The 27,138-nt window shown below is 41.6% G+C and overlaps 2 protein-coding genes across 7 annotated transcripts in view; both read left to right on the top strand.

The window, feature by feature from the left end:
• Nucleotides 1-17,151, top strand: part of LOC109957545 (connector enhancer of kinase suppressor of ras 2) — a 50,586-nt gene extending 33,435 nt beyond the window's left edge. The window contains exons 10-24 of one of the 3 annotated variants that reach the window (XM_020595504.1): nt 67-194; nt 299-510; nt 1,992-2,078; nt 2,881-3,089; nt 5,579-5,616; nt 5,716-5,758; nt 6,881-6,929; nt 7,578-7,750; nt 8,893-8,966; nt 9,100-9,171; nt 10,569-10,639; nt 10,722-10,822; nt 11,378-12,149; nt 13,874-14,136; nt 14,246-17,151. In XM_020595504.1, coding sequence (XP_020451160.1) covers nt 67-194; nt 299-510; nt 1,992-2,078; nt 2,881-3,089; nt 5,579-5,616; nt 5,716-5,758; nt 6,881-6,929; nt 7,578-7,750; nt 8,893-8,966; nt 9,100-9,171; nt 10,569-10,639; nt 10,722-10,822; nt 11,378-12,149; nt 13,874-14,136; nt 14,246-14,455 — 2,502 coding nt within the window. In that variant the 3' untranslated portion in view covers nt 14,456-17,151. The remainder of the gene's footprint in view (nt 1-66; nt 195-298; nt 511-1,991; nt 2,079-2,880; nt 3,090-5,578; nt 5,617-5,715; nt 5,759-6,880; nt 6,930-7,577; nt 7,751-8,892; nt 8,967-9,099; nt 9,172-10,568; nt 10,640-10,721; nt 10,823-11,377; nt 12,150-13,873; nt 14,137-14,245) is intronic. The other 2 variants (XM_020595506.1, XM_020595505.1) reach the window with 2 other exon arrangements.
• A 1,065-nt stretch (nt 17,152-18,216) lies between these two features.
• apool (apolipoprotein O-like) lies at nt 18,217-26,494 on the top strand. Of its 4 annotated transcripts, none has more exons than XM_020595545.1 (10): nt 18,217-18,316; nt 18,900-18,998; nt 19,096-19,221; nt 19,706-19,760; nt 21,026-21,124; nt 23,611-23,702; nt 23,809-23,904; nt 24,287-24,500; nt 24,607-24,783; nt 25,843-26,494. In XM_020595545.1, exons 1-10 carry the CDS (start codon nt 18,305-18,307, stop codon nt 25,929-25,931), a joined length of 1,059 nt encoding a protein of 352 aa, XP_020451201.1. In that variant the 5' UTR covers nt 18,217-18,304; the 3' UTR covers nt 25,932-26,494. The 4 variants fall into 4 exon arrangements, with proteins under 4 accessions (XP_020451201.1, XP_020451204.1, XP_020451200.1 ...); XM_020595548.1 differs by having other exon boundaries at nt 18,311-18,341; nt 24,607-24,753; XM_020595544.1 differs by having other exon boundaries at nt 18,311-18,341.
• The last annotated feature ends 644 nt before the right edge of the window (nt 26,495-27,138 follow it).

The following is a 27,138-nucleotide window of genomic DNA, read 5'->3' as shown; positions in this document are numbered from 1 at the left end:
GTTAAGCTCTGAGATACACTCACTATCCTCAGACATAAAGCCTTTTCCTTCCTTTTCTGTCTTCAGCCGATACCCACCAGCCCAATCAGCACCTCCCCTACACCCGGTGGAACTTTGGGCATGTCCAAAATGGATGGCTCCAACATGCAGGATGTCTTTATCCTCTCTCCTGTCTCTGGACTCTACAGCACCAGGTCAGACTCTTGTGCACACACACACATACATTTGATGATGACCATTACTCTGATTATTATGATCCAGCTGATGACAGTGATAATGACAGCTCTGCTCGCTCCAGGGAGGAGCTGGGTCTGATGTCATGTGATGACATTGGTCGCTATAGCGTGAGCTCCCAGTCTGGTTCCAAAGGTTCAGAGGCAGTGAGTTACTACCTAGATCAGGACAGCGGTCAGTATTTCTCTCTTCTGGAGGGAGATGGGCCACCAGGACCTGACTACGACAGGGCGCGTAATACAGGGGTTCGCCGACGGGACAAGACCCCCACTCATGGTAAGATGGCGAGTACAATCCAACAGTGCGAATGAGCCAGGAATGGCTCTGGCTCCCTATGTTCTTTTTTTAAAGCATCATGTTCTCTCACACCTTTTCTTTTCACTTTTTCTCAAAACTCCTCCTCATGCTTTCATCACCCCACTCCGTGCCGCTGCTTCTTTATATCTTTACCTCATGCACACACATCCCAAAAACACTGATTACATGCCAGAGGTTTAATTCAGAGACACTGGCTCCAGCTCCCTGTATGCCCCACAACCTGTGTCAACCCTGTCCCAGACAGCTTCCCAGACAGCTTCCCAGACATCCTGTACCTTGGGAGACTCTCGAGGAACTGCTATAATCTTCCAGGAAAGGGTCATGTGAAGCCAACTGGAAGCTTATTCCATGATAGCCCTGCTGTACTTGTACTGTAAGAAGGTAATCAGTTGAGCACTTAAATACACCTTATTGAATTCTTATGTGAAAACAGCTTATGTTTAATCAGATTTTAAAACCAAATTTAAAGCAGTACTTATAAATATGTACCATATACAGTATGTTAATGATGGATTAGACGTCCATGTGTAATATGAAAAGGGTAACTTGTAGTGATAAACCTACAGAAAATTATCACCCAACACTGCCCCTCTTTAGCTTCTTCTGCTTCATTGTTTTGGTTTTCTGGCCCACAAATTCAAATCAACACCATTTATAACACCTGTAAATGATTTTTTTTTTAATAGCTCTGTTATATTATGTGCTGCTTGTTCAGCACCAAAAGGCAGACAGGCAAAGTCAGTCATTAACTGGTAAACATAGTGGAGCATTTAGCAGCTAAAGAGCAAGATATTTCAGAAGTCACATTATACATAACATTAGGTTTGCCAGAAACACAACTCCACATGAATGAGCTGAATTTGTCAATAGGCAATATACCTTTTCAGCAGCAGACATTTTGGGAAGTCATAACAGAAAAAGCACAGGTGTAAAATGAGAGCGGGCCACTTGATGCAACTGAAGCATCATTAATTTGTTTCACCTGTGCGTTTCCTGCTGTGACAAGTCAAAATAGCTGCTGTGATAAAGGTCTGTTGTGTGCAAACCTATCTGTAACAACAGTTAAAGTGCTATACAAATAAATGTAAATGAAAACTCACCAGTGGTTATCGGCCAGGAGTAAGCATGTTAACAAATGAGCAAGCTGGCACTACTGCTAGCTCGGCTACCCCTGCTGGAATGTACTAAAAGTCAAAAGTCAAAAAAACAAAAAAACATAAAACAAACTGACTTAACAGTATAAGCTGACAATGTGGCCATGTGACCCTTGCCTTGCATGTTGTAACATTCCTTAGAAAGCCTCCTGCTCCTTTCCCCTCACCTGCACACAGTCTCACCTGTCCTCCCCTCCAGCCGTCTCCCACGCTGTCAACACCTTCCAGTGACACCCCTATTCCCTCCCCACAGCCGACTCTCTTATTGCTGATTGGTTGTTCCAGGTGACCTCAGACCTGTTTCCATGCCTCCCGAATATAACTGGATGGCCGAGGCCAAGGAACCCAGCATGGGAAAGAGAGGGAGCCGAGGTACACACATACACACACACACACACACACACACACGACAAAATACAGCCCCTCACATACCTAACACAAAGTGGCAGGACTGGCACCGTGCTTTACTCCATACTCAACTCAACGCATTTCAGCTCATCTTTTGGTTATCCATAGTGGCGTGTTGTGTGAGGATACATATCTGCCTGGTATGTATCTGTCAGAGTGACAAATAAACATAAATGCAAGGAAATTGCATTTATACAGCTGCTCTGGAAATGAGAGTATTTCTGTGTAACCAATTCTAACCAGCTTTACTGGTTTGGGTGAGACTTGATCTGTATTCACCCGAGGATCCTCCGTTCCACCACCAGAAAGTCTATGAATAACATTAAAGCACAATACTCCTGTCAGGGGGTCTGCCTTTCTGCCTCTCTTTCTCTCAATCACCTTTTAGGTTTTCACATTTAAGTATATGGATAATAAACAAATTAGGTGATAAGCTTTTTCTAGCTATAGCTAAAGTGGAATAAAACTTTCTGTGACTGAGGAGATTAAGTAGAGGTGCCCTCCAAATAAGCATAATCATTGTAGATTAGCTGCATATCTCCAGCTGTGGGTTCCTGTCAGATACTACAGCTTTGAGCTACTTTTGTCCCTTTCTGTTGAGTTTTTATCAGTGAGGGTTAATTCACCCTTCTCTCTTTCTGGGGTTCTCCCTCAACTCGAAGACCATAGCCCCCAACCCCCAACTGCAGTTTTCCTCCCTCTGTCTTCTCTTCTTTTAACCTTTCCATCTTTTAACTGATTCATATCTGCTCCCTTCCTCTCACAGATTCAGACAATTCCCTGCTGCGTTACCTTAGTGATGACAAGATCCTGGTGATCGAGGAGGAACCCGAGGGTCCAGGCAGAGAGAGCCGGAGGGACTCCACCAGACGCTCTCGGCGCAAAAGCCGCAATCCCAGCAGCCCTAGTTTTCCCATCAGCCCCTCCATGCTGTCCTCCACCTTGCGCTTAGACCAGCCACCTGAAGCTTTGCCTGTACGTACACTGTCTTTTGGACAGAATTAGATTGTTACCTTGTTTATGTGTAAGTAAATTATATTGGTTTTTATTTGTTTCTATCCTGTCTGTAGAATAGTGTTTTAATGTCCCTCAGGGGATACTTGGCTTGCAGACCGCACACACTGAATAATCAGTCAGTCAAATCAGACAATGATCTGCTCCTGAGTTAAATTAAGATATAAAGGTGTTTTGTTGTTGTTGTTGTTGTTTTATGTTTTGCTGTGTTGGTTGTTATCAGCCACTTATCAAGTCATTATCATGTTAGATATACTTTATGGTCAATTTAGTTCATTTGGCATTACAAGAAATACTTCCTTCCACTTGGCTAAGTCACTGAGGAGCGTGGATGTTTATGCACTGCATGCTGTGTTAACAGATAACTCTGGTGATATTCTTTACTTTTCTTATTGTGAACAAAATACGAAAAGACCAAATCGAGGAATCAATGTAGCCTACAATATCAGTTGTGTAGCCGAAGCCTGAAAAACACATCGTGTCACACTGTTGCACTGGGTGATGGTTCTTTGTACCTATGAATTGTGGGCAATGTAGTTTATGTTGTCACTCCCATATACAAAGTCCTGCTGTAGTAAATACTGAGTGAAACACCAAATGTGTAATAATCCAAGGCTTATCAACAAATGTTTGTGGTTATATTCACAGAGCGGATTCACTCAAACTTTTATGTGTGTGTATGTCAGGTAGAGGAGATGAAGGAGAGTGAGGATGATGAGTGTCATTACATGGCTGTCAGCATCACGGACTGTGAGAATGACAGTGACAGTCTCAGATGCATAGTTTTCTCTCATGCACACACAGACACACACACCAACACAAGAATACACAAACAAGCACACACCAGCACACAAGAATGCATTTGTATGCAGGGTCGCCATCTCATGACTCATCCTAACTCATCCTAATATCCCCATCTCCTCAGACATGCCTGAGTCTAAGTAGGAGTTTATTCTGGACAAACACATACACTTGCACACATACACACACATACACACATGTCTGTGAGTAGGTGTATGACTCAGCATCAGCCAGACCAATTACAACTGCGACCGACAGACTGAGCTTAAAACACGGCGCACGCAAACACACATATTCACAGTGTGCTAACAGCTTAGCTCACACCAGCTGCCTCTAACCCTCTCAGCTGTGTGTCTCTCATGGTGGTGACTCATACGGTATCTATTCAATGGTACATCAAGTATACTATTCTGCATTAACAAACATATGCTAGCCTTAATGACTTGCTTGTGTCCTCTCCCTGACTGTGTCTGTTTGATTATTTTCCATTCATGCCAAACACCAACAATCTGGCAAATGCAACTTATCAATAGATATCAAGAATATTTTTGTGACGTTTTGTGCCTACAGTAGCAGTTGTGTTTTTGTACCACAGTGCATGACAATACATTATGTAGCCTATACAGCTGAAGTATCCTACAATTATCCCAGATATAAAATATACAATATAATAGAAAAGGAGCGGTCAACATTACTTGTGTTTCAAAATATGAGATGATGGGCTCCCGGGCACAGGAGCATACAGGCTTCTAATCCACATCATAACACTGTCATCACTTTGCTATGACATCTTCCTAATAATCTTTCAAGTTCCTAATGAACTTCTCTGATTTAGAGGCCAAGTGACCCCTCTGGCCCCTGGGCCCATAGAGGCTCATTTGTTTATCCAAAAGCCTTTCTAAGTGTCCACTGTTGAGGTTGGACAAAAAGTATTTTGATATAATACCCAAATTGTTAATGTTTTTAGGGACACCACAAAGACTTAGTTATTAGTGGTGGAAGTGAACAGTTCTTTTACCATCACACCAGATTAAATTATAATGAAGTCAAGGCTGTAATCAGACCAAAACTGTGATTGAACTGATCAAATACCTGTTAGAACTACAGTCCAGAGGGCAGTAGTAGTAGTAGTACCTTCAACCTGTATTGTTTTATTCATTTCAAGTCGGTACAACAGTGCTAACTAGCGCCTCGGTTGAAACGGCCAGAATAATTTTTTTGTGATCTTCACGTTAGACAGTCTAGTAACAATATGTACCAGTCTTACTAGCTAGAATTGTAGTGATTTGTTTATTTATTCTGATGAAATGCAACTGATTATCCAAGAAAGTACTCTTTGAAAATTATTATTATACTGTGTACCCCTTTACTTCAGTCTTCCCAAGACTAACCTCTTTACAACAGAGGCAGACGTACTTTCTTCTGGGAAAATTTGAAACATCAATGTCTAGACACTAAACAGCACAATGAAGTTAATTGGTCACCGGGTAATGAATGAAAAATAAAAGGAGTAGTAGAAACACTGGCCACAAGAATGAAAAGATACAAAAACCAGCCAGTTATTGCCAACTAATTACCAAATGTGTACAGAAGTGTGGAGGGTTTTCGAAGCTTTTTAACTAAGTCTTTTTTTGTCTTGTGTCTGTCAGCGAGGTGCGGACACAATGCGAGCAGAAACAACAGACAGGTGAGATGTTTTTGGGGCTGTTTGTGGTTTGACCACATGCTTGTCATTGGTAGAAGGAGTCCTTTGTGGTTACACTCAATCCTGCCTGTCCTCCTGTAGGTACTCGGGCTCAGGAAGCTCAGGAGGAGCCTCCATGAGAAAGGTAGGAGAGCAGACACTGTTCTGATATTTTTTAGATGTTTTATAAATCTAGTTTTGATTTTTAAACAATCCTGTATGTTTTGATTCTGACTCAAACACCAGTTTAATAAAGCAGCACAGTTATATCTTCAATCTTCTAGCAACCACATCCACTGTTACATGGAGATGAATTGTGTCCAAGTAACAGCTGAACATCCAGCCAGATAAGAATAGGAGAGACACCTGAGATTAAATCCATGACAGTGGAAGGAGGTAAATTGGTTTTCATATTTAGGTTACTGGGACAGTTGAAGCTGTCTCAGGCATTAGCCCTAGCCTCCCCTCCAAAGCGCTGTGAGTTGTAGCGTACTGTGAGTCAGCTCAGATGGCTGTAAACAAATATTCAGCTTTGTTTCTTAGTTTAATAGCCAGCAGGCCTATTCACACTACCTTCTGCTGGATACATTAGCTAATGTGCAGTTCAGTAGAGTTTGCAATGCTAGTTTGCTAAAATGCTGACATAATCTGAATGCAAATTATGATTTGAAAGTGATACTATCTCAAAAGAAAAGTTTAATTCATTGAAATGAAAGGCATCAGTGTTCAGTTCAATACACAATGGCTGCTAATGTTAGCTCACTTTGCATACATATTACTGTATGACAGATATTACTGACTTCATGACTCTTTTGTTATGCAGCATTTTAGCATTTAACATTACTATATCATTATCACATTAGCCACTGAACAGTCATACCACTAGCATGGATAAAACATCATAGAAATACTAACTAACATACAATTTGACTACAGTGGATGGATTCACCAGTGCCCTTTAATACGAGGACAATTTAAATTTGCAGACTACATGGTGAAAACCTTTCTGATGCATTGTAACATTTTCAGATATGCTAAAAGTATCAAAGGTGATGCAATTCATGGCGCTCTGTGGCAGACAGCTTTCAGCTTGTAGGTCACTTCCTGGCTGCAGCAGTTTTAGCACCGTGATCCCTGTGTGCCTGTGATCCTCTGTGCTGGGTGCCTGATAAAATAAACACAAGGAACTGGCTGCTCTTCTTTGTGAGAAATGCACCAATGTCAAAATGGAAAAGAAAAGCTAACATATTTTCCCTCTTCTCTGTAGTCTTTCCATTACACCTCTCTAAGAACAAAAACCAAAAAGAGAAGTAAAGGTGAGCACTCTGTTATGTTGGTTTCTTTTTACTGTCTTACATTTTATTGTATTAGCATCAAAGCATACTAAAAGTACTCATTATGCAGAATGGCACATTTAACGTTAATGTATATCATGTTACTGGATTATAATTATGGATGCATTATTGTGTACATCACATTTAATGTTGCAGTTGATAAAGGTGGAGGTAACTTCAATCCTATCATTTGAATTGCTGCTGCGTAGCTTGTGAATTTTCCACCAGAGATCAATAAAGTCTTATGATTATGCTGTATTTTGTTTTATTAAACTGATTCTGAAAGGTAACTAGTGGCTAAAGCTATAAAATAATTGTAGTAGAATAAAAGTATATAATATTTACCTGTAAAATGTAGTGAAGTGGCAGTATGAAGTAGCACAAAATGAAAGTACTCGTGTAAAGTACAGCTGGCTCAAAATTGTAGTTAAAGTAATTTCCACCACTGGAGCAGCTCTGTGAGAGAAGGGCTTGACATATTCAGAAGGAGAGCTGAGACAGGCCTGATGAAAAGAACACATTGCTTATATGTGAGAAGTTGTACCACACATCACCACACTTATACTTTCTTACTAGTACTTTTCTCAATTTGATTTCAAATGCTATCTAAATTCTCTTTTCTTTCTGCAGGTTCCCTCACCAGTGCAAGTCGAAGGAGAATTTCCTGCAAGGACCTGGGCCACGGTGACTGCGAAGGCTGGCTGTGGAAGAAGAAGGATGCTAAGGGCTACTTCACCCAGAAATGGAGAAAGTACTGGTTTATCCTCAAAGAGTCCTGCCTCTACTGGTACACCAACCAAAATGTAAGTAATCATCACATTTGACTATCAGTCAATCTTTGGACTGCTTCCTCTCTCTGCATTCGTGTTGACAAACCAGTGTACAAAAACTAGATATCACAGCTTCAATACAGAATCGGGGGAGTTAAAGGTGCACTCAGCTGAGTTAGCACATAAAGGTGAGTCTACTCATGATGGGCAGTTGCACTCAGTGTGTAAATCAGATGCATAATTTCTGTTGTGGCTCTAGAGAAGCTGTCAAAAATCTGACAGAATACCCCTGATTATGCCATCAGGGGATCAGCCCAAGGTGATAATCATCAAGCTTTGTCAGACCAGCAATCCAGAAGCCAAATTTATGCCATTCATTATAACGTAAGACAAGGAAAACAACAATTTCTCACATCTGTGAAGCTAGAAACCATTAAACATTTGGCACTTTTGCTTCAAAATTTACTTAAAATGATTGATAATTGTCCCTGCCGCAATAAGACTGATGGCAAATATGAACATGTGAGAAATGTGAGAATATATGTGCAGTAACCCCTTACTAGACATGTGCAGTAACCCCTTACTACTTCACCAAGCGTAATATCATATCCAACTCCACCATGTGAATTACTAAGTGCAATATCTGAAGTTCACTGTGGGAAATATCATTACCCTATTTTTGTGTATTGTGTTTTAATACTTTGTCGCCCTTATGTAACTCTTCTATTTTAAGACTAAGTGTTCTTTCTGGCTTTTGACTCCTTACCTGACTCCAAAGGAGAGCTGCACAAGAATTCCTATATGCCCGGACTGTCTGTTTATGCATAAATGGCAAACAAAAATGTTGAATCTTGAATTTTATTGATTAATCTGCTAATTATTGCAGCTCTAAAAAGAAGAAAAGAGCTCCAAAAGATACAAAGAACTTACCCAGACTTGAGGACTAACTGTAAATGTGATAATCTGTTTAACTAACATAGTCATATTTCAACTTTCATCCTTTTCATGTTAAGTAGTGGAAGGAGTTTATCCCGGCCAACGTAAACAACATATGTTGTTTACATATGCTTGATTAGAGCACTACTATTCCAAATAAGATTAATATATCAGTATGCATGACACTTGTTCTCTGTGTTGATGATGTACCACCACTCTCCATCTGTCTCTGTCTGCAGGATGAGAAGGCTGAGGGCTTCATCAGCCTCCCTGAGTTCAGAATAGACCGAGCCATAGAGTGCAGACGGAAATTGTGAGTGTCCGTCTAATGTTGCCGAAATGGCTAATCAAGCACATTTGCACTCACCCACACAACATGGACGTAAACAAACCAACTGCACATACTAAAAAGCCTAATCAGCTGTCTTCTCCCTGACTGTCTGCAGCGCCTTCAAAGCCTGTCATCCCAAAATCAAGAGCTTCTTCTTTGCCACAGATTGTCTTGAGGAAATGAACAGGTGAGTGTGTCTGTCAGTCTCTGAGTTTGTGCGTGAGTGAAATCGGGGACATCACATGTTTTGTCATGAATGTTTTTACCTGAGTAAACCAAGTTTACATAAGGCAACAGCCCCCCCAGTGCAACACTGTGCATGAATAAAGCACGGACCTGGGCAACTGTATGTGTCACGTGTGTTTGTCTGAGAGGGAGATCGTAGTGATATTTGCGGGAGTGCTATCTAATGAGTTCTAATTATCCACACATCTCCTCAGTGACATGGTGTGATATTTGGGGAGAGTAATAAACCAGCTAAATTTGACTTCCATACTGTGTCTCAGGGTGTGTGTGGCGCTGTGGCACAGTCCAGTGTTTGCAGTCGAAATTGGCAGATGTAAATTGTTGTGAAACACATTAGCATAGTTGGCCAACCCCAAAATGCTCAGTGCTGGAAGCCTCATCCCAGTAGTTCCTAGAGTTTTCTCCCTTGCTCAGGGACTTTCTGAAGACATACGATGGCCAAAGCACTACATGGAGTTCCTGGTTCCTGTGGTCAAAGCACAAGTTCCTGAGTTCTGAAAAGGTTCCTGTTCCCAAAAGTTCTTGTGTCAGATACTGACTGACATATAATCAGCAATACATTCTTCTGTCTCCCAGTAATGCCCGACTGTCTTTTCCTTCTGAAGATGTAAATCTTTAATGATGGGTCAGAAATGTATAGTTTTATTTTTTTTGAAATCTCTTTAATTTATTTAAAACAACAGAACACTCTAGCTTTTAGCAAATGTTACTTAAAAAGGAGTAAATATCGAACTTATTGATAGCTATTATCAGTTGCAGATTAATACACATTTCGTGGTTGTGGTGAGTGTAATAAGCTTTATCATGCTTTGGCTTTGGATTAATTTTTGCCTTTTCACGAAGTTTCTTGACAATAAAAAAAATATTGAAGCTGACAAAACTGATTCCTGGTCATGCTCTTCCTCATATGATCGGTTCCTTCTTCCTCATACAAAGTCTGGTCTTCTATTCTTAGTAGCAACCTTATGATTAGGTGTATGCAGAGAGACACGGGCCGGAATCTGCAATGGAGACAGACAAAAGGATGACAAGAAAAGGACAGGAAGTGTGGATGTGGGGAGAGAATATCATCTGAGGTTCAGGGTTGAGAGAAAATGGGACAGAGGATTGTCACTTCTCTCCTTCTCTCTAATTATGTTGATGCTTTTCTCTCCTCATCAGCGGTGTGGAGTCAGGTAGACAGATATCACCCATTAAGAAACACCGGTTAAATTATTTAGGGTGAAAGTTTTTTATTCATCACCTACAGTACCATTAATCCAGTATAACCCATCCTTTCCTCGCTTCCTTTCTGCTGCTGATCTCATCTCTCCTCTCTCCTTTCCTTGTTTGCTATAGGTGGATGAACCGGCTAGGGCTGGCTGCTATTGGTTACACGCCAGATGACAAGGTGCCACGCCCTGATGAAGGTAAGCTTGGCTAGAAATGGCTGGTTCTACTTTTTTGTCCCTAAGTTGCCAACTTCCCTGTGCGTTTTTATCTCAATACCAGATTACTGGAGCGAGAGTGATCAAGATGAGGTCGATGGCTCGATGACCCTCAAACAGGAGGGACCCTCATCTCTCTGTGATACTTATCACCGCACACCATCAGTGAGCACACACACACTCAACACTTTCTCTGTGGTGTTTCATTCTGATAGAACATTTTATACCTAAAAGCCTCACAGTTTTCACAGCTGCGTAGCCGAGAGCTCTCAGCATTAATAAAACATCAGAGAGTGAGACTGTCTGGTTACGTAAGCAGCCATGACCATCACGTCTGTGTTCTGCCGTCAGAACTTGTTCACAGTCTGACCTCCAGCTGGCGACAATGCACATTACATCTCTGAAAGGAGATGTTGAATTCTTACAAATATAATGAAGATGCACGGACATGATTATTAAGGGCCAGTGGCACTGGTACCATGTTTTTTCCAGCTTATCCATACAACAGTCATGCCAGTCATCTGTCATGTCATCATTTTGCTCTCATCTTTTGGTCTCTTTCTGCCCTTCGCCTGCTGTCATATTTCCTTCCTTGCACACTTGTGCCCCTTCTCCTTGTTTTTCTTGTATCTGTGCTCACATTTTGCCCTTCTGTTAACTTTTATTTTTCCTCACTATACTAACCATCCCTGTGCACCTTGCTTACCCTTGGTCTTTCAGACTAACCTTCTTCACAGTTATGTCCAGTTACCCCGCTCAGTCAGCTCCATGAGTCTCATGCGCTCCACTCCCTCCCCACTCCCTCTACCAATGAGTGCCTCCACCTCCCCTATCCCTCCACAGATGGTCTCTTCCACCTCCCCTCTCCCTCCCCAGGTCAATTCTTCTAGTCCCTTCCCGGAGCCCAAGCATGGCCGACACTTCTCCAGCGAGTCCACGCACTCCCACTCCTCAGCTGAGGACCAGCGTGGAGACGGCATGGGCATGGGCATGGGCACGGGCACGGGCACGGGCACAGGCAGCACCAGTACACACTCATCTGGCTGCCGCTCCTCCCATCGTGAGCGCCGTTCCTGGCAGGACCTTATTGAGACCCCTCTGACCAGCGCAGGGCTGCACTTCCTCCAGACAGCGCCAGGGGATAGTGATTACGGAGGCCTGATGGGGAGCATGGCTGGAGAGATGGGGTTGTACGGAGGGCTGGGCAGACAGTGCATGTCCCCGGAGAGACGCAGGCAGGCCACACTGCCCGTACGGAGACACCACGCCGCAGAGAGAGACAGAGAGCAGGATGGGCCCTTCCCACTGGAGCGGGGGCCACACACACACAGCCACACACATCGGCACTCCCACAAGCAGCGGAGCCAGAGTCTGCCCAGAAACAGGGACCCGATACCAGGAAAGCTGTTATACACCTCAGCTCATATGGAGGAGAGGAGCGAGGATGAGGAGGTTGAAGGGCAGGCTGCAGATATCCTCGAGGGTGAGGAGGGTAAGGAAATCATACATTGTCTGGATTATACAAAGAGAGGCACCAACAGTTGTCACAGAAAAAACAGACCATTAAGTAACAAACAAGTCAAGAATATCCATTATGATTTCCTGTATATAGTGCATATGGCATTTTTACTTTGTTAGATAAGGCAGGTCATAGGGTACTGGAGTCAAAGTCGCCTTTGTATGAGGGTAAAGACTGCATATATTCGTCATAATCACATTTAGACTAAAATGGCATCATTAGGGGTAGTATTCAAACCCTTGTCTTAAATAAAAATAACACTGCCAAAGTGTAAAAATTTTTTAAAATTTCATCCTATTTCATTAATTAAAATTTTCAGCAGACAACATTAATGTAATTTTCTGCAGGAAATGCCCTTTGTAGTTAGCAAAATGTTAAAGTATCAAATGTAAAAGTACTTCTAATGCAGATGTACCCCTTTGAGTGTTATGACATTAAATATTATATTACTGGATTATTATTTTTGATGGATTAATATGTAAGTAGGCTTGGTAGTTCAGGTTTAGGTTGTTTAATATACAGTATAATAGTCGATTGTATTTTATAAGCTCATTTTTAAGTATGGGGTTCCTGAAGACCGTTGTCTCTCAGCCCAAAACAGCATTACTTATTACTGTTTTATCTGCTGGACCGTTCATAACATTAACCGGGGTTTATGAAAACTACTTATAAACATGATTATGAACCGATGAAACATTTCAGATGTCTGCCACTCTTTGGGGTCTGGAGACTGTCGCTGTAAAACAAGGTTAAATACAATAGATGTTTGTGTTCTCATTATCTGTGACTGGTTTTATGTAGCACCACCCTTCCAAAATCCCTGGTTTTTGGGTTTTATTGCAGTTTGTTCATGAAAGAATGCAGAAATATAATATACAGCACTTTATTATTATTATTGGTCACTTTCATATTTTGCTATCATCGTTAAATGTCCAACCAAGTCTTGCTTGCACAGTGAAGGACTCCACCACATTTCTACATATTGAATTTTATTAAAGTTGGAAGTAAAGCAAATAAATTATGAAAAGGGACAAAACTGTAAATTTTGCAAATGTTATTTTATTTCACACAAACAGTGGTATGGAGGAAATCTACATAAAACACAAAGGTTAATCTGTAACATCACTTACTGGTTGTAAATGAAAGAGTAAATAAAAGAATAAACATGTCATTTAAGATTTTGAAAGATCCAAAGCTGTTGTAAGCCAGTAATAAAATCAAGTATGTATATAGCTGTGTCTGTAGAGGTAGGAGGTGTTGATAAAAAGAGGTAATGGCTGCACAGTGACTCACAACCACAAAATGTATTCATCTAAGTCAAAATAAGGACAAAACATGAGCAACACAACCAAAAATACAGTATAAGGCAGAAGAAGGGGAACCTTAAATTTCTGTATAAAAGCATCTTTTAAATGCATATACAGTATATCCCCAAACGCCACATCACAAAATAACCACACATGCACTGTATTAGTATCAGTAATATTACAATATCATTTGCATCAAATTCTCTGAAATCACTCGTATTTACCACTTAAACAACTTTCCTGTTTGTGTTATCAGAAATCTGGCAAGACGCACTGTTACTAAAGAGAACACCAGACAACAGGCAGTTGTGTTTAGTCCTGCTCTGGTAGTTAGACACACCACTACACATAGTGTCTCTGACTCTTACTGGCTGTTTCCTGTTGTCTCAGACTTGCGGGAGCTGAGACTTGAGAGCAGAGAGAGGAGGGTGTCGGACGGAAGGGAGCGACGAGTGTCAGAGGGCCGTGAACCGGAGCCGCTGGATGGTCTAGAGCAGCTGTACCGGGCCCTGGAGCAAGCTAACGTGACGGCCTTAGGAGACCCAAAACCCTGTAGCAGGCAGGAGCTCCGACGCTGGTTCACCCAGAGAGCCAGAGACCCCCTGCTCAATGACAGGCTGCACCGAGTCCGAGCCCTCCGCAGCACCTTGAAGGTAGCACAAAGGGGTGATTGTGGTGCTAACACAAGCAAAAACTGGTTGGATTTAAAGAATTAGGGGTTTAAGGATTCAGTGTGGTAACCTCCTGATGTCTCTCCCTAAGGCCAAAGAGTCAGAGCTGGCAGTCATCTGTGCCCTCCTGGAGGACCCTGGCCTGTGCTCCCAGACCTTCAGAGAGTGGAAGCAGTGGCACAGTGAACTCTACTCAGACATCTGCCAGCTCAACCCCGGCACCAACGGCCAGGGTGACCTCTCCCCGCTGGCCGCACCTCTCATGACCCACACACACTCCTTCATTGAGACGCATGTGTGAGAAAGTGAAGAGAAGCAAAGACTTCATACACACAGAGCTTTACATTAGCCAGATCCTTTCTCCTGATCATGACTCTAAGCACGCACACACACAGACACACACACACACACACACACACACACTGTAAGATGTGTAAATATCATAGAGGGAACAGTCTGAGACCTGTGTGTATGAACTTTTGATAATCATGAGGACCCCACGGGGTGCCTATTGCATGCCTGAACAGAAAGCATTAATCTTCCTTTGTCTATGGACCTCAGCATAAACTCCATGCGCTTGTTGAGCAAAATGGAAAAAAAGGAGACTTTTTAACATGTTTGTTCTTTTGTATTCTCTTGGGTTTGCTTTTTTTTTCTTTTTCAGGTTGATTTTAGGGGGCAGGGGGAGCTATGTAGCAGCAATACAGCGGAGAATCCTTTTCACCACAGCACTGTACTTTTGTACTGATGAACTTTGCACCCAGAGCCACCAGTCTCCCCCTTTCTCTCAATTTTTTTCTCGCACTGCATATCTTGTTGAGTTACAGGGACCTCACTGTTATTCCAGGCTGATCTGACGGGACAGCATGATTAAAGTGAATTCACTATAAGGCTGTGAAAGGTACTGTAGCCATCAGTCCTATTTATCTATTTTACCTGATGAAAACAAGCACTGCGAGCACTGAGGAACCATTGTGCTCACTAGATGCACACTATTTCAAACTGTGAACTATTTTACCTGCAGAAGAAGACTCCTCTGATAGAATGCAATTCTACAACTCAGTTTGCATTCTCTCACTCTGTGTTTCTCTCATCTCCTCCTTTTCTTAAATTTTCTTTTGGTTCTTCTCTCTCTCTAGTCCTCAAAGACTTGTGTATATGTGTATACTGCTGTGTATACTGATGTAAATGTTTGCGTTCCACTACCACTGTGATATGCTTCTAGAGGTAGCGGAGGGAAGACAGAGAGTGTGTACTTGTGTGGGTGCAAAACTATTTCTTGTTTTCCTTTTTTGTTTCTTAAACAGTGAATGCAAGAGCTAGAGAGTTCTTTTCAAATGTCACTCACTATGAAGAATGCACTTTCTATATCTCTATATCTCATTGGCTGCATCACAGGGTCTATGTTTCATTGGCCTCTTTACCATTGCTGTTCAAAATATCAGGTAAAAGCATTTACCGTCTCATTTTCTAAAGATTTGTGTACAGTCTACAAATACAGTATATTTAAACATACAAGAATATATAAATCTATTTACGTTTTGTGTCATAGATATAATGTAAAGTATGATGTATTCTATGCCAAGGTTTTGCAGTGTCCCCCTCTTCACTCTGTAGATGCAGGGTGTTTAGCCGTTAAACAACTAGGAGGCAAACGACCACCATCACTGACAGTTAACTGACAGTTTTTTACTGGTTTATTATGGCTGACCCTTCTCCTGGTGACATGTTGCATGAGAAAAGGCCTGGGACTGATTTGATTGGACAGGGTTACATTTTGTGGATCATTTGTCGTGTTTTTTTTAATCTTCTTCTCGTGATTGCAAGACTTGTAGCGCACAGTACATGCAAAAGTACTACTGAAGAATTACTTTTTTTTATATATGTTCATAGGTTTGAAGTCTTATTTTTTCATTAGTGTTTTGAAGACACATGCTGTACAACTGAGGGGAGGCTATTATGCTACTCGGTTACTCAATCTAATGCAGAGCCTTCTTTAACATCCAACCAGGAAGTTCCAATTAGATCTGTCCTGAGAGGCAACAGTCCAGTTACTTCTTAAATGAAAGCCTTTTTTTTGACATTCCCTCCAAGCATCTGGTTGACACTGGGCAGTCAAAGACCTCTGCACTAAATGGTCTGTAATGTCTGTGAAACCCGGCTGAATCATTTCATCTGCAATATCAGGCCAAGAACTCAATGGTGCCCCCCAATGTCAAAGGCTCTGAGAGACATGCGTAGCACCTGCTGTATCCAGCACTAACTGTACTTGTTCTTCATATTTTCCTGTAGTTCTCTGAGAGTAGATCCAGGTTTTTTATCATGTCACACTGTTATGAAATATCAAACACACCCCAGAAATATAGCTTATGTTTTCTCAATGCTTAATTTGAGAGTACCACAAAAATATTAAATGATGCAAGCACTTTTCCCTGTGCCTCCCAACCCTCTCTTTGGCAACGACAGACTGACTATACTTGGTTCCTACACACACACATCTGTAAAAGAGTTCCGATACAGTTTTAGTCTGCAGACCTCTCTCTGTTGTTCATCTGTAGTGTTGGTCTTCTTTTTCCAACTGCTGCTCTGACGAGCAGGTAATATACTGTAGATTAAGGAGTTGTGAGAGTTATGATTTGTAGGCGCTGACTGTGTTATCCCTCTCAGATCTTTGTGTGTGTGTAGACCTGCAGAAACAGGCCGAAAAGGGAGATTCCACTGTGTGTTCTTTCAGGGGTGTACACCTCATGGTACATTGCACAGGTGTGTAAGATGTAAGTTGCACTGCGACATTAAAAAAGGAACATATTGCTCTTTTTCAAGGATGATATTAGCTTACTGTTATTCTGTACATTAAACTGACTAAAGATGATATTAAAAAAGACAGAAAATGACATTTATTCTTCCTAAAGTAGCCTTTTTTGGTTTCATATATATGAATATATATTCCAAAAAATACAGATTGTAAACTTAAGTTGTTAAACTTTGACTTCAATAAACCGAATCCTCTGCACTATGTGTTGTGGCAAAAATTATCTTATCATGGTTCGGTGAGTGCAAAATGAATAACTTGATACCAACTCTGAAGTTTGATGCACATTTATTCCTGCAGAAAGGAGCGAACTCTCACACAGTGTCACACATAACAGTCTGAAGGAGAAGCTCCCCGGGCGAGAGCTGCATTTCCTTTTTATACGTAGACTTGAGTCCTGCTTGTGGTTTCGATCAGTTAAGGTCATATGTAGTTTAAGGAAACGTCTATCACACAGGAAAGAAGCTGTCTGATTCTGCATCCATACAAGGTTTTTTACTGAAGACACTTTGACACATACGTTTGTCTAGTTTCACAAGCATGAAAAACCTGCATAGCAACAATCAGCATGTTAATAAGACAGTATGTTAATAAGGGCAGTTTTACATCACATATGACATATGTTCTGTTTATGTGTGTCTTTTCTATGATAAATTGAACCTGAATTGTATGGTGTTCTGTAGTGATGTCGCCAGGTGAAGATTACCAGATGCCAAATTAAAGGTAATGTTTGAAGACACATGTTACACCAGAACAGTATGTTATATTCCTGCAATATCTAATAATTTTCAGCTAACAGAATTTTACCTATTTATGCTACATAAGTTTATATAAAATAAAATAAAAAGAAGGTTATTCCACATTGGTCAAGAGGTGGTGTGCTCTGAGTAGCTCACCAGTCTTTCACAGGGCTGAGACATTGGCAGCCATTCACTCATATTCACATTTATGTAGTTTATGCAATTGCATGCAAATTTCAGTGTGGCCCTTTTTAATGACCACCCACATACTGACCTCTGTTCAATGCATACAGTAACCTATGTAACCTATAGCTCCCAGGTCAAGTTCATTACAAGGGGTGCTATACTGCAACATTACTGAATGTATGTTGGGTTAATTATGAATGAAAACTACAGCTCAAATTAAAATGTTATTATATGCAAGAGTCTAAACAAGAGTCATCAGCTATATAGAGTATTTTGAGAACTTAAAAATACGCTGTGAACAAACCATATCGGTGCAGATGTCTACTCAGTCCATTAGGTGGCAGTAGCTGACCGTGCATTGAGTCAGTCGAGCCCACACGTCACAGCTCAAAGAAGAAGGAGGAGCGCTGTCATGGCGGCCAAGGTGAATGTTTGATATTTCATCTTCGGTAAAGTTTTGTGTGTGTGTTTTACATGTTTATTTGCAATGAATACATGGGTGTAGTGTCGTGGAATGTCCCAGAGTCGTTAATGAAAACTTGAAGTGACTGTCGCGTTATAGGCATTTATGCTGCACGATAATAGCTGTGCTAACTGTGGTAGCCTCTCTGAATGAGGCCATGCTAACTTTAGCTGATAACAGTTTGAGCAGTAGTTCCACCAGCGTGCGTGACAGCTGATAAATCTGCATTATTTCGGTCGGAGATGTTGCCTGACTTACACCATTTTAACACATTAACACACATGCCGCCATATGAACACAGTTAGAGGCAACGTTGCTGTAAACCTTAACTATCTTAAATGGTTCTAAGTTAGATGTTGTAATGATGGTAAGTATTTAGGCTGAGCACTTCTGGGGGGAAAGATATCTATCAGTGGAGAAATGTATCTAAATGCATGTACTCAAGCGATGTAGCGCGATTTAAAGGTAACGTTACATCTCTGTTCACCCACTAACGTTGCATTTCAGATGTTAAAGTCAGAAGTGTACTTGTACTGTGCACTAGGTGGTGATGGTGGCAGTCCCGGCGGTTCTGGGAGTAGCCTCCATCCGTGTGTACACTGTGAGCGAAGCGCCGGCTGATGGATTGATAACTCGAGAAAAGGTACAACTGTCCCAGAACAACAGCTGATCTGGTATAGAAGTCACTGCCAGAACTGCTGTATCTTATAATTACATGCTGACTCTGTCTGTGCCCCCAGATGAACATCTACACCCCACTGCCACAGTCTGCTCAGGTTCGGTTTGTTCCAGAGAGGCCTGGTGCTATTGAGAGTGGGTTTACCACAGTTAGAGAGAGCATACTACCATTTGTCCAGGCAGTAAAGGTATAACCATTTTGCTGTGTGCATCTATAGCTGCACATCTGATCTTGTTCATACCTTCATATCCGGTCTGACACTTTAAACACAAACCGTTTTACTCATAGGGTTGAAGAGAAGCTAGAAGTGTGAAAGAACAGCTAAAACATGTTGAGGAGCTCTTATCTTGCACCTGCAGTGTTAGTCTTCCAACCCAGATTTTTGCTCCTCTTGTTTGTGGTCATGAAGCACAATCCCATGTGCTGCTTTGTGCAACTAATGTGTTGCAAACAGCAAAGTTGAGGAGTCAGACAGGAAATAGTGTTCATGCAGTTGTCTCCGCAACTCTAAGGTTTGCTGCGAGGAGATTTGACAGTCTGATACTGTGGAAGATGGGGGGGGGAAACACACTTCACACTGACTCGGATGTACTTGTTTCAGTATTGCCTAGACAGTTGTGTTCTTGTTGGCCTGTTATAGTGGTTTAAATTTTGCCCCCTTTTTCCTGCAGGGTGCCTGTGTCTCAGTAAGAAGGGGGAGTGTTAATCTTTATCATGCAGGAGAGGGTGAGTCAACATTAGGTACCTTAAGGTCTCATTTATATCAAGGATTCTCCCTCCCTGTCACTCAAAGCACATCGTCTTGTGTGACAAACTGTGTGACAGAATAATATAGCAAATTTGTGATACAGCCTTTTTCAGGGTTTTATAAACTCATGTTCTTACTGTTATCTTAGAAAACACATCACATGTTGTGTCTCAGCCATCTATTCCTAGTGGTTTCAGCAAGTATTCAGACCTCTTCACTTTTTGTACACTTGTTTGTGTTGTGGATTTAATTTTAAATTGATAACATTGGCATTTTTCTGATCAATTTAACCTCAGTAAGTTATAGTAACAATGTGAAAAACATGTTTTTACTTTTGTTTTGCAATCAGAAACTGAAGTCAGTTAGTGTATTCAGAACTTTCACTCCAAACTGTGGTCAGGTTCATCCTGTTTGCTTTAATCTTCTTGTGTTGTGTGTAGAACTTGACTGGAGTCCACCTGTGGCAAACTGAACTGATTGGTTATAGTTTAGAAAGGTGCAAACCTGTGCATAGTAGGTCCCACAGTTCACACTATATGTCAGGTCAAAAACCAAGTCCTGTGCTATAAAGCTTTGGTGAAGCATAGGTCAGAATGAGAGTAAGAAAAAATCTCTCCTAAAGCTCGGAGTGTTCCCAGGAGCACAGTGAACCTCAATAGTTGTGAAATAGAATAAGTTAGAACCACCACAGTCTTTCTCTAGTCAGCTGTCTGGCCAAACTAACCTGACAAGAAGCACCTTGGTCCCAGAAGTGACAAACATTTCTAAAAACATGATTTCATTATGAGTTATTGAGTGTGGAGTGATGGTCAAAGCGGTCAGTTTTATAGATTTAAAATTACAACACACCAAAGTATGCATACAGTGAGGGAGTCTGAATAGTTTGTGAAGCCACTGTTAATTTACATCTCTTAGGTACTGATGTTACAGTGAGGAAGGTTCCTTGATAAAATAGCACACAGGTCCCATGTTTCCAGCAAAAGAGGTACTTGTGACTGTGAATGTTTTTCTGTGACACATACTGTGTGTTATGTTCACAGCCTCAGGCAATACTTAAACAAAACTATGCATAGTATTACTGTTACCATATTTATTACTATTCTTCTTAACACAAACTGTTACTATTGCTAGTGTAGTAAAAGTCACAATATGAGCAGAGAGTCAAACATCAGCTCAGAACTGAGAACACTGAAGGAATATGTGCAGTTATGTTGACTGTGTTCATATGTTTCCTGTTTTCCAGATGTGTACTATTATTTGAAAGACCCTCCCCCAGGTTTTATACCCAGAGTTGCCACCATTACTATGGCTGGCTTGCTTGGCATGTTCTTGGCACGGAAAGGTAAGCTGATCCCCGATTACTGCATCAGAAACTCTTCAGACCTGCTGGGAACAATTACTTTGCCATATTTTGTGTGCACGTCTGGAAGGGCAGAATTCCCGGCTCCTTGATAGTATTGACAGGGCGACTCCCAGACCCTCGGGAAGGAGTCGGCACACACCAGGATGCTGATATTAGCACTAGTTTAGTCATGGAGGCTGAGCCTCAGTTATTGAGGCAGACATCTGCAGAGGTGAGACACTGATTGACCTTATTTAATGAAATAGTTCAGTGACAGTTGACAGACAGCGTAACTGTGAGGTGAGGGAAACCCACCTTTTATCACGCTGCCCTTGAGAGACGGTTGGGAGAAGGAAAGAATGGGTAAGGGTGCATTTGGGTCAGAGGAGTGTCAGAAGATGTCAGGAAGGGGTGAAGGTTACAGAGCTGATGTGTGGGAGTGTGTGTGGTTTATGTACTGTAGATGTAGCTCCATGGGGGAGGGGCACGCAGCAGCAGTATTGCTATGTATGAAAACACATAAATGAATGAACAAATAAATACATGGAAGCAGTAAGAAGTAGCTTTTGGTCAGGATTGAAACTTTTACATGACAGATGGTTGTTAATTTTCATCATAATGTACAGGAAAGGAGGGGAAGGGAACAACTGTATATTCCTAAGCCCCTTGTAGACTGCCCATTCAGTGTAGGAGTTTTCCGCCTCGGCTTTCTGTATACAAGGTCCAGTCCCGGCATGGGGAGTCAGTGCTGACCCTCCAAAATGCAGCAAGCAGAGGTAGTAATGTTGAGTTCAACCCCACATCCTGTTTAAACGGGACAAAGCAGAATGTGAGTTTGGAGGTTCGTGTATATGAGAGAGAGAGGGAGGGCTAGAGAGGGAACGAGGAGGGAGCGCAGCGTCGCCGAAAACAAAGTGAATCAGAGAATTAAAACATTATTTAGTTTATTGTTTCACTTTGTTTATGTTCTAAAGCATGAATAAATACAGCCACACCCCTCTACAACCATGTGAGAAGGTTTTTGTGTGAATGCAACCAAAAAACTGACTTCTGTCTGTTCTGCTGTGTGTGTGCGCATGGCTCTGCCCTCAGAGACACACACAGACCTGAAACTGGATGCACATAGCAGCTGACTAATTCCATTTCCATTTATAGCCTAAATATGTCAAACAAATTCAGATAACAGTTTGTTTGTTTCATTTTCAAAATGAAAATTCATTGGCCGCGAGGTACATGGACCGTCGGACATCATCACGCCTCTAGTACCGGGATCCTGGCAGCTCTGTAAAATGAACATAGAAGTGGCAATTTGCCAGCTTTTTTAAGTTCAGTGTAAAGGGGATTTAAATCAAAAAAGCCACTGTAAGGGTCAAAACACTGGCAGTTTGCCACAATCTCTGTGTAAATCATCTTCTGTTTGAATGATGCATGCTCCATTAATGCTGAAATTTAAGGTACTAAAATAGTGTAGGAGAGCTGTGCTGTAGTAAGGCTGCCAGCAGCGAGGGCAACAAAAGCAGGGTGAAAGAATAAAAGAAAAAACAAGTGATGAATTAGCAATGGAATGTAAACCACTGCTAATTTATCAGCAATTAGCACCAAGGCTGGTTATTGTTAATGTTTTCTGTAGCACCGGCAACATATGTCTGTTGGTTACTGACATTAGAGCGTGCGGTACCTTTACATTATCCAAAGTTGCTGGGTGTCCATTTCCTACAGTTGTTTTCATTTAACAAAATATATCTAATTTATAAAACCTCAATCTTCACAAAGAAAGTCACACTCAAGAACAAAGTAAATGTAAACACGCCAAAACAGTCTGACCGAGCGTTCAGTGGCAGCCTTCACCACTCACTGCTACACAGTGGGGTTGACACTCGGTGAGTAATGAGGTTCCCGTGTAGAACATCTGTCATGACCAAGGGCTTTGTCATTTAACACTGATAATAAAGGAACTGTCATGAGTCACTTTGCAGTGTCTTGATAGCGTGCACACTCGCTCAGAGCCTCCGCAGCACTGAGGTAATGAAACAAGTGCACACAATAAATGAAGTATCACCTACTTTGTTTATGTTCTGACAGTTTGAACATTTTATTAATCTTCATTCTGCCACCATGAATCCCTTGTGGAAACAGATTGTTACAACATATTATTGTACATTAAATTCTACTAAAATCTAGTTTAATCAACAACACAACAGACCTTGCTTATTTATCATATGTTGTAAGTCTTGAATAAGTCATTTACTTTGTAGAACACAAGACCCCGTTCAAAGAGCAGGTCTATTTGATGCACGTTTAACCTGTTTTGATTCATTCACGTATACCGATCAACATTCACAGACCACACTGAAGTTGCATACACCTCAGTGGAAAACCACAAAAGTACAAAGAAGTACAATACAGGAGAAACAAGCGAAGTCAAGCGAGGTCTCAGTTTTCTAAGAGCTCTGTTTAGTAGACCTGTGGCCAATCTTCTATTTTAGGCTCCCGTTTCAAGAGGTTAGTACTTCCACTGGGCCTGATGAGTGCAGGAGTGTCAGTGTGCTACCCCGCCCAAGCAATAACTGTGTTAAAGGTAACACATTTTTCAAAGTCTGACCCCTCCTTTATTACTGCAATACCACTTACAAATCTCATTATTTCAGAAGTATAACACTCTCGTTGTCTTTTGTGCACCCAAGGTGACAGGTAAGAAGGTGTACGCCGCAGGGCAGTGGAGCAGTGCCGCAGGGTCGTCACTGCTCAGCTCCGTGCCCCAGGAGCCCGGTGCCAAAGAGGTAGCTTCTTCACACCCGTAGTGGAACAGTCATTTGAGTATCTGCACAGATTATTAGGATCGTTGCGTAATTGTTATTCACCCAGCTAGTTTAAAAATAGAAACTGCTGTTGTGCTGTGTGTGTGTGACTAAATCCAAAACCTGTTTAAGGGTGACTCTCTTCCCACCTAATGATATTTCCTTTGCGTGTTTTACTTGTTCAAAAAAAAAAATCCCTTTTCGGCCACTAAATAGGTTATCTTCTATTTCCTTTCCCAGCACTTTGCCCTTTGATCACTGAACTGTTACGGGAATTTGCTCTTCATATGAGTTTCACATGTTGTTCTGAGGTTTTTGTGATTTACAAATTAAAAATCTTTGTTTTATATCCATGTGTTGTTAGTCAGCTCCGGTGCCAAAACCCGAGTCTGCAGTGGTCTGGGAGGCCTCAGGGCCCGGCTCAGCCCAGAGAGCTGCAGTCCCAGAGGCAGAGGTGAAATCAGCCGAGTCTGTTCCTGTGTCTGATGAGCCTATTGTCACTGTCACAACAGAGGAGGCGTCATCAGTAACGCTGTCAGAGCTCTCCCCCGTCCAGCCCCCAACAGAGACCAGCACAGGTATTATAGATATTGATCTCTGTCTCCTTGTTTCTCTGTCTAGATTTTGTGCACAGGGTAACACAAAAGCTACTACTGCTGCTGCTGTATTTCCTCTCCTGTCCAGATCCAGTGGCACATTCATTGCCAACAGAGACCACTACAACCTCTGAGAATCTGCCCACCCCTGCTGAATTTGAAGCACCCTCAGAGGCAAAGCAGTCACCTGAAGCCAACTTGAGCTTAGAGCCAAAGACGGCAGCGTCTGTTCCAGGCGAGCCTGCTCCTGCTCCAAAGCTCTCAGGTGAGCCAGCAGGTGCCAGAAATGTTCTGAGCCTTGGCATTAAAGAGCAGAAGGTGCACTAGTAATGCAAGATTAAAGTGATGCAGAAATTAATCTTTTTCTGGTGTTGGTACAGAAGTAGGTTAACTGGAAATACAGGTGTGTGGAGAAATGGAAGCCCCAAAACTAAATATTTGTAAAGGCTATTTCTATATCTCTTGCATTACTTCTTAACAGCACATTACATTGAATTGTTAACTACCTTATAAATGATTAATAATAATAATAATATATTGATCATATTTTAACAATATTAGCTTTCATAAAGGTGGAAACACAGTAGTTCATAGTTCATGTCACTGCTGCTGACCCTGTGTTGTATTGTGACCCCAACCCACACCATCACACCTTGAACAGCCTGGTGCAGATAACAGCAAAGGCTCTGTGAGCACCTGCTGCACTAAAAACCACTGCTTCGATTTGTGGGTTGGCCATTGACTTCCTTGAGCCCACAGACTCACATATACACACACGCTGCGTCACTTCTGGGAATTGCTGGAATTCCAAGGCATCTGAATGCACCAGGCCATCTTCTTCTTACTTTGTGGTCAGTTTCCAATAAAATTTGTCTTGAGTCACAAGCAAAAGAAGCTTCAGGGCAGTGAGGTTCATCCCCTAACACAGACAGGTTCATATTGCCAGTCTTAGAGCAGGATAATGCCACCCGTGTCATCTTTCAGCCACACACACGTTTATTAAAAATCAAACTCTGAAAGTGTTAATTTACAGAAGTTTGGGTAATCCTAGGAAATGACGTGAAAGAATCAAAGCCCACTGTACTGAACCGCACCACACTGCACTGTACACACTGCACAGGAACATTGATAGGAAACTGTGGCTTTATTTTTGGCGGCTGTGTCTTCTGATCTAGTCATTTGTTTATTCAACTGATGCATTTATTATTATTCTGGGCCTCACTGTGGTTAGGGGGATCTACTCCGTTCCTTTAATTTTTAACATACGGTAGTATTTTTGTGCTTGAGACTGAGACTGCCTTTCATTTCTCTCCCTGCCTTCCAGATGGCTCTGGTTTCAAGCCAGAGCCTTCTCTGATGGACTTTGGCCAGTCCAGCCCCGAGGATGAAGACCTGTACAGCACACGCAGCTGAGAACCCACGGCCAACACCAGGAGAAGCCTCGTTCCCACACTGCCATCTCACATTTCATCCAGACTGACAAACACACTATCATAAATGCCATGTAAATAGGCCATTTTGCAAGCATAGTTAGGAAGTCTTTGATCAGCACTTTCTGTTCTCAGCTCTTCTGCCCACATATTTTATATTTCCACAGAAACAGCCAAGTACGTCTGCATTGTAGCAGCAGGGCAGTGGATTCCAGTACATGTAACTGAGTTGGTTTGCGTAGGATGATGAGCACCTGGAAAAAAATACACCCACAACTATTAACCACAACTATTAACAAGTCTGTAATTGACAGATTGTGAAGATTTTCTGTCTTTGTGTAATTTAACAATTACTGTTTTTGTGCAGCAGCTTTCGCTGTCATGAGTGCACGGTGCTTTTATTTATTGTAATCTAACCCACTGCACTGGTAAAGTAAAAGTATTGCTGGTAATGATTGCAAGACAGACTAGTGCTGTTCCTTTTTATTACATCAAAGTTGTCTTCAGTTGTTGATTTAAGAACCCAGAATAAAGCTATATTTTTCAGAAAATTGTTGTCTAGTGAACCTTTAAATACTGGCTTTGTCTCCTTTCTCAAACATCTGCAAATAAAATTGGACACAAATGGTTCTTATGCTAAAACAGCTCAAGTTTTTGTTTTGTCATAAAAAAAGGACATCTCATCTCAATGTGTGGCCCTTAAATTGTCATTTAGTTTCTGTCTCGGTCAAATCACATTAGCACAGGCTTTTCTCCTCAGTAAAACCATTTAACTTGTGTTCCTATAACTAATGAAGTGTACCTGAACACAATAGCGACACGTTGTGATTGTTGACTGTTAATTTGTGAGCTCACAGAAATGACTCTGCAGTGAGCTGTAAATGTACAGTAAAATCTATTAAGTATGAATTATACTGTATATATGAAGTCTGTTATATCACCAAATACTGCTAATCCAGGCTTATGTCAGTATAAAAAGACCGAAATGCATTTTATGTTGCATAAAAAGAAATATATGTCACAATAACATTATATAATATGATGTATGCAAGTTTTGATTGAGCAGATAAAAAAAAAAAAAAATCTTTCTTTTGCATCCATGTGTTGTTAGTCAGCGCCGGTTCCTAAACCCGAGTCTGCAGTGGTCTGGGAGGCCTCAGGGCCCGGCTCAGCCCAGAGAGCTGCAGTCC

The sequence above is a fragment of the Monopterus albus genome, unplaced genomic scaffold (genome assembly GCF_001952655.1).
Source record: "Monopterus albus unplaced genomic scaffold, M_albus_1.0 scaffold27.1, whole genome shotgun sequence".
Taxonomy (NCBI): domain Eukaryota; kingdom Metazoa; phylum Chordata; class Actinopteri; order Synbranchiformes; family Synbranchidae; genus Monopterus; species Monopterus albus.
This window is presented reverse-complemented; position numbering and strand designations above follow the sequence as displayed.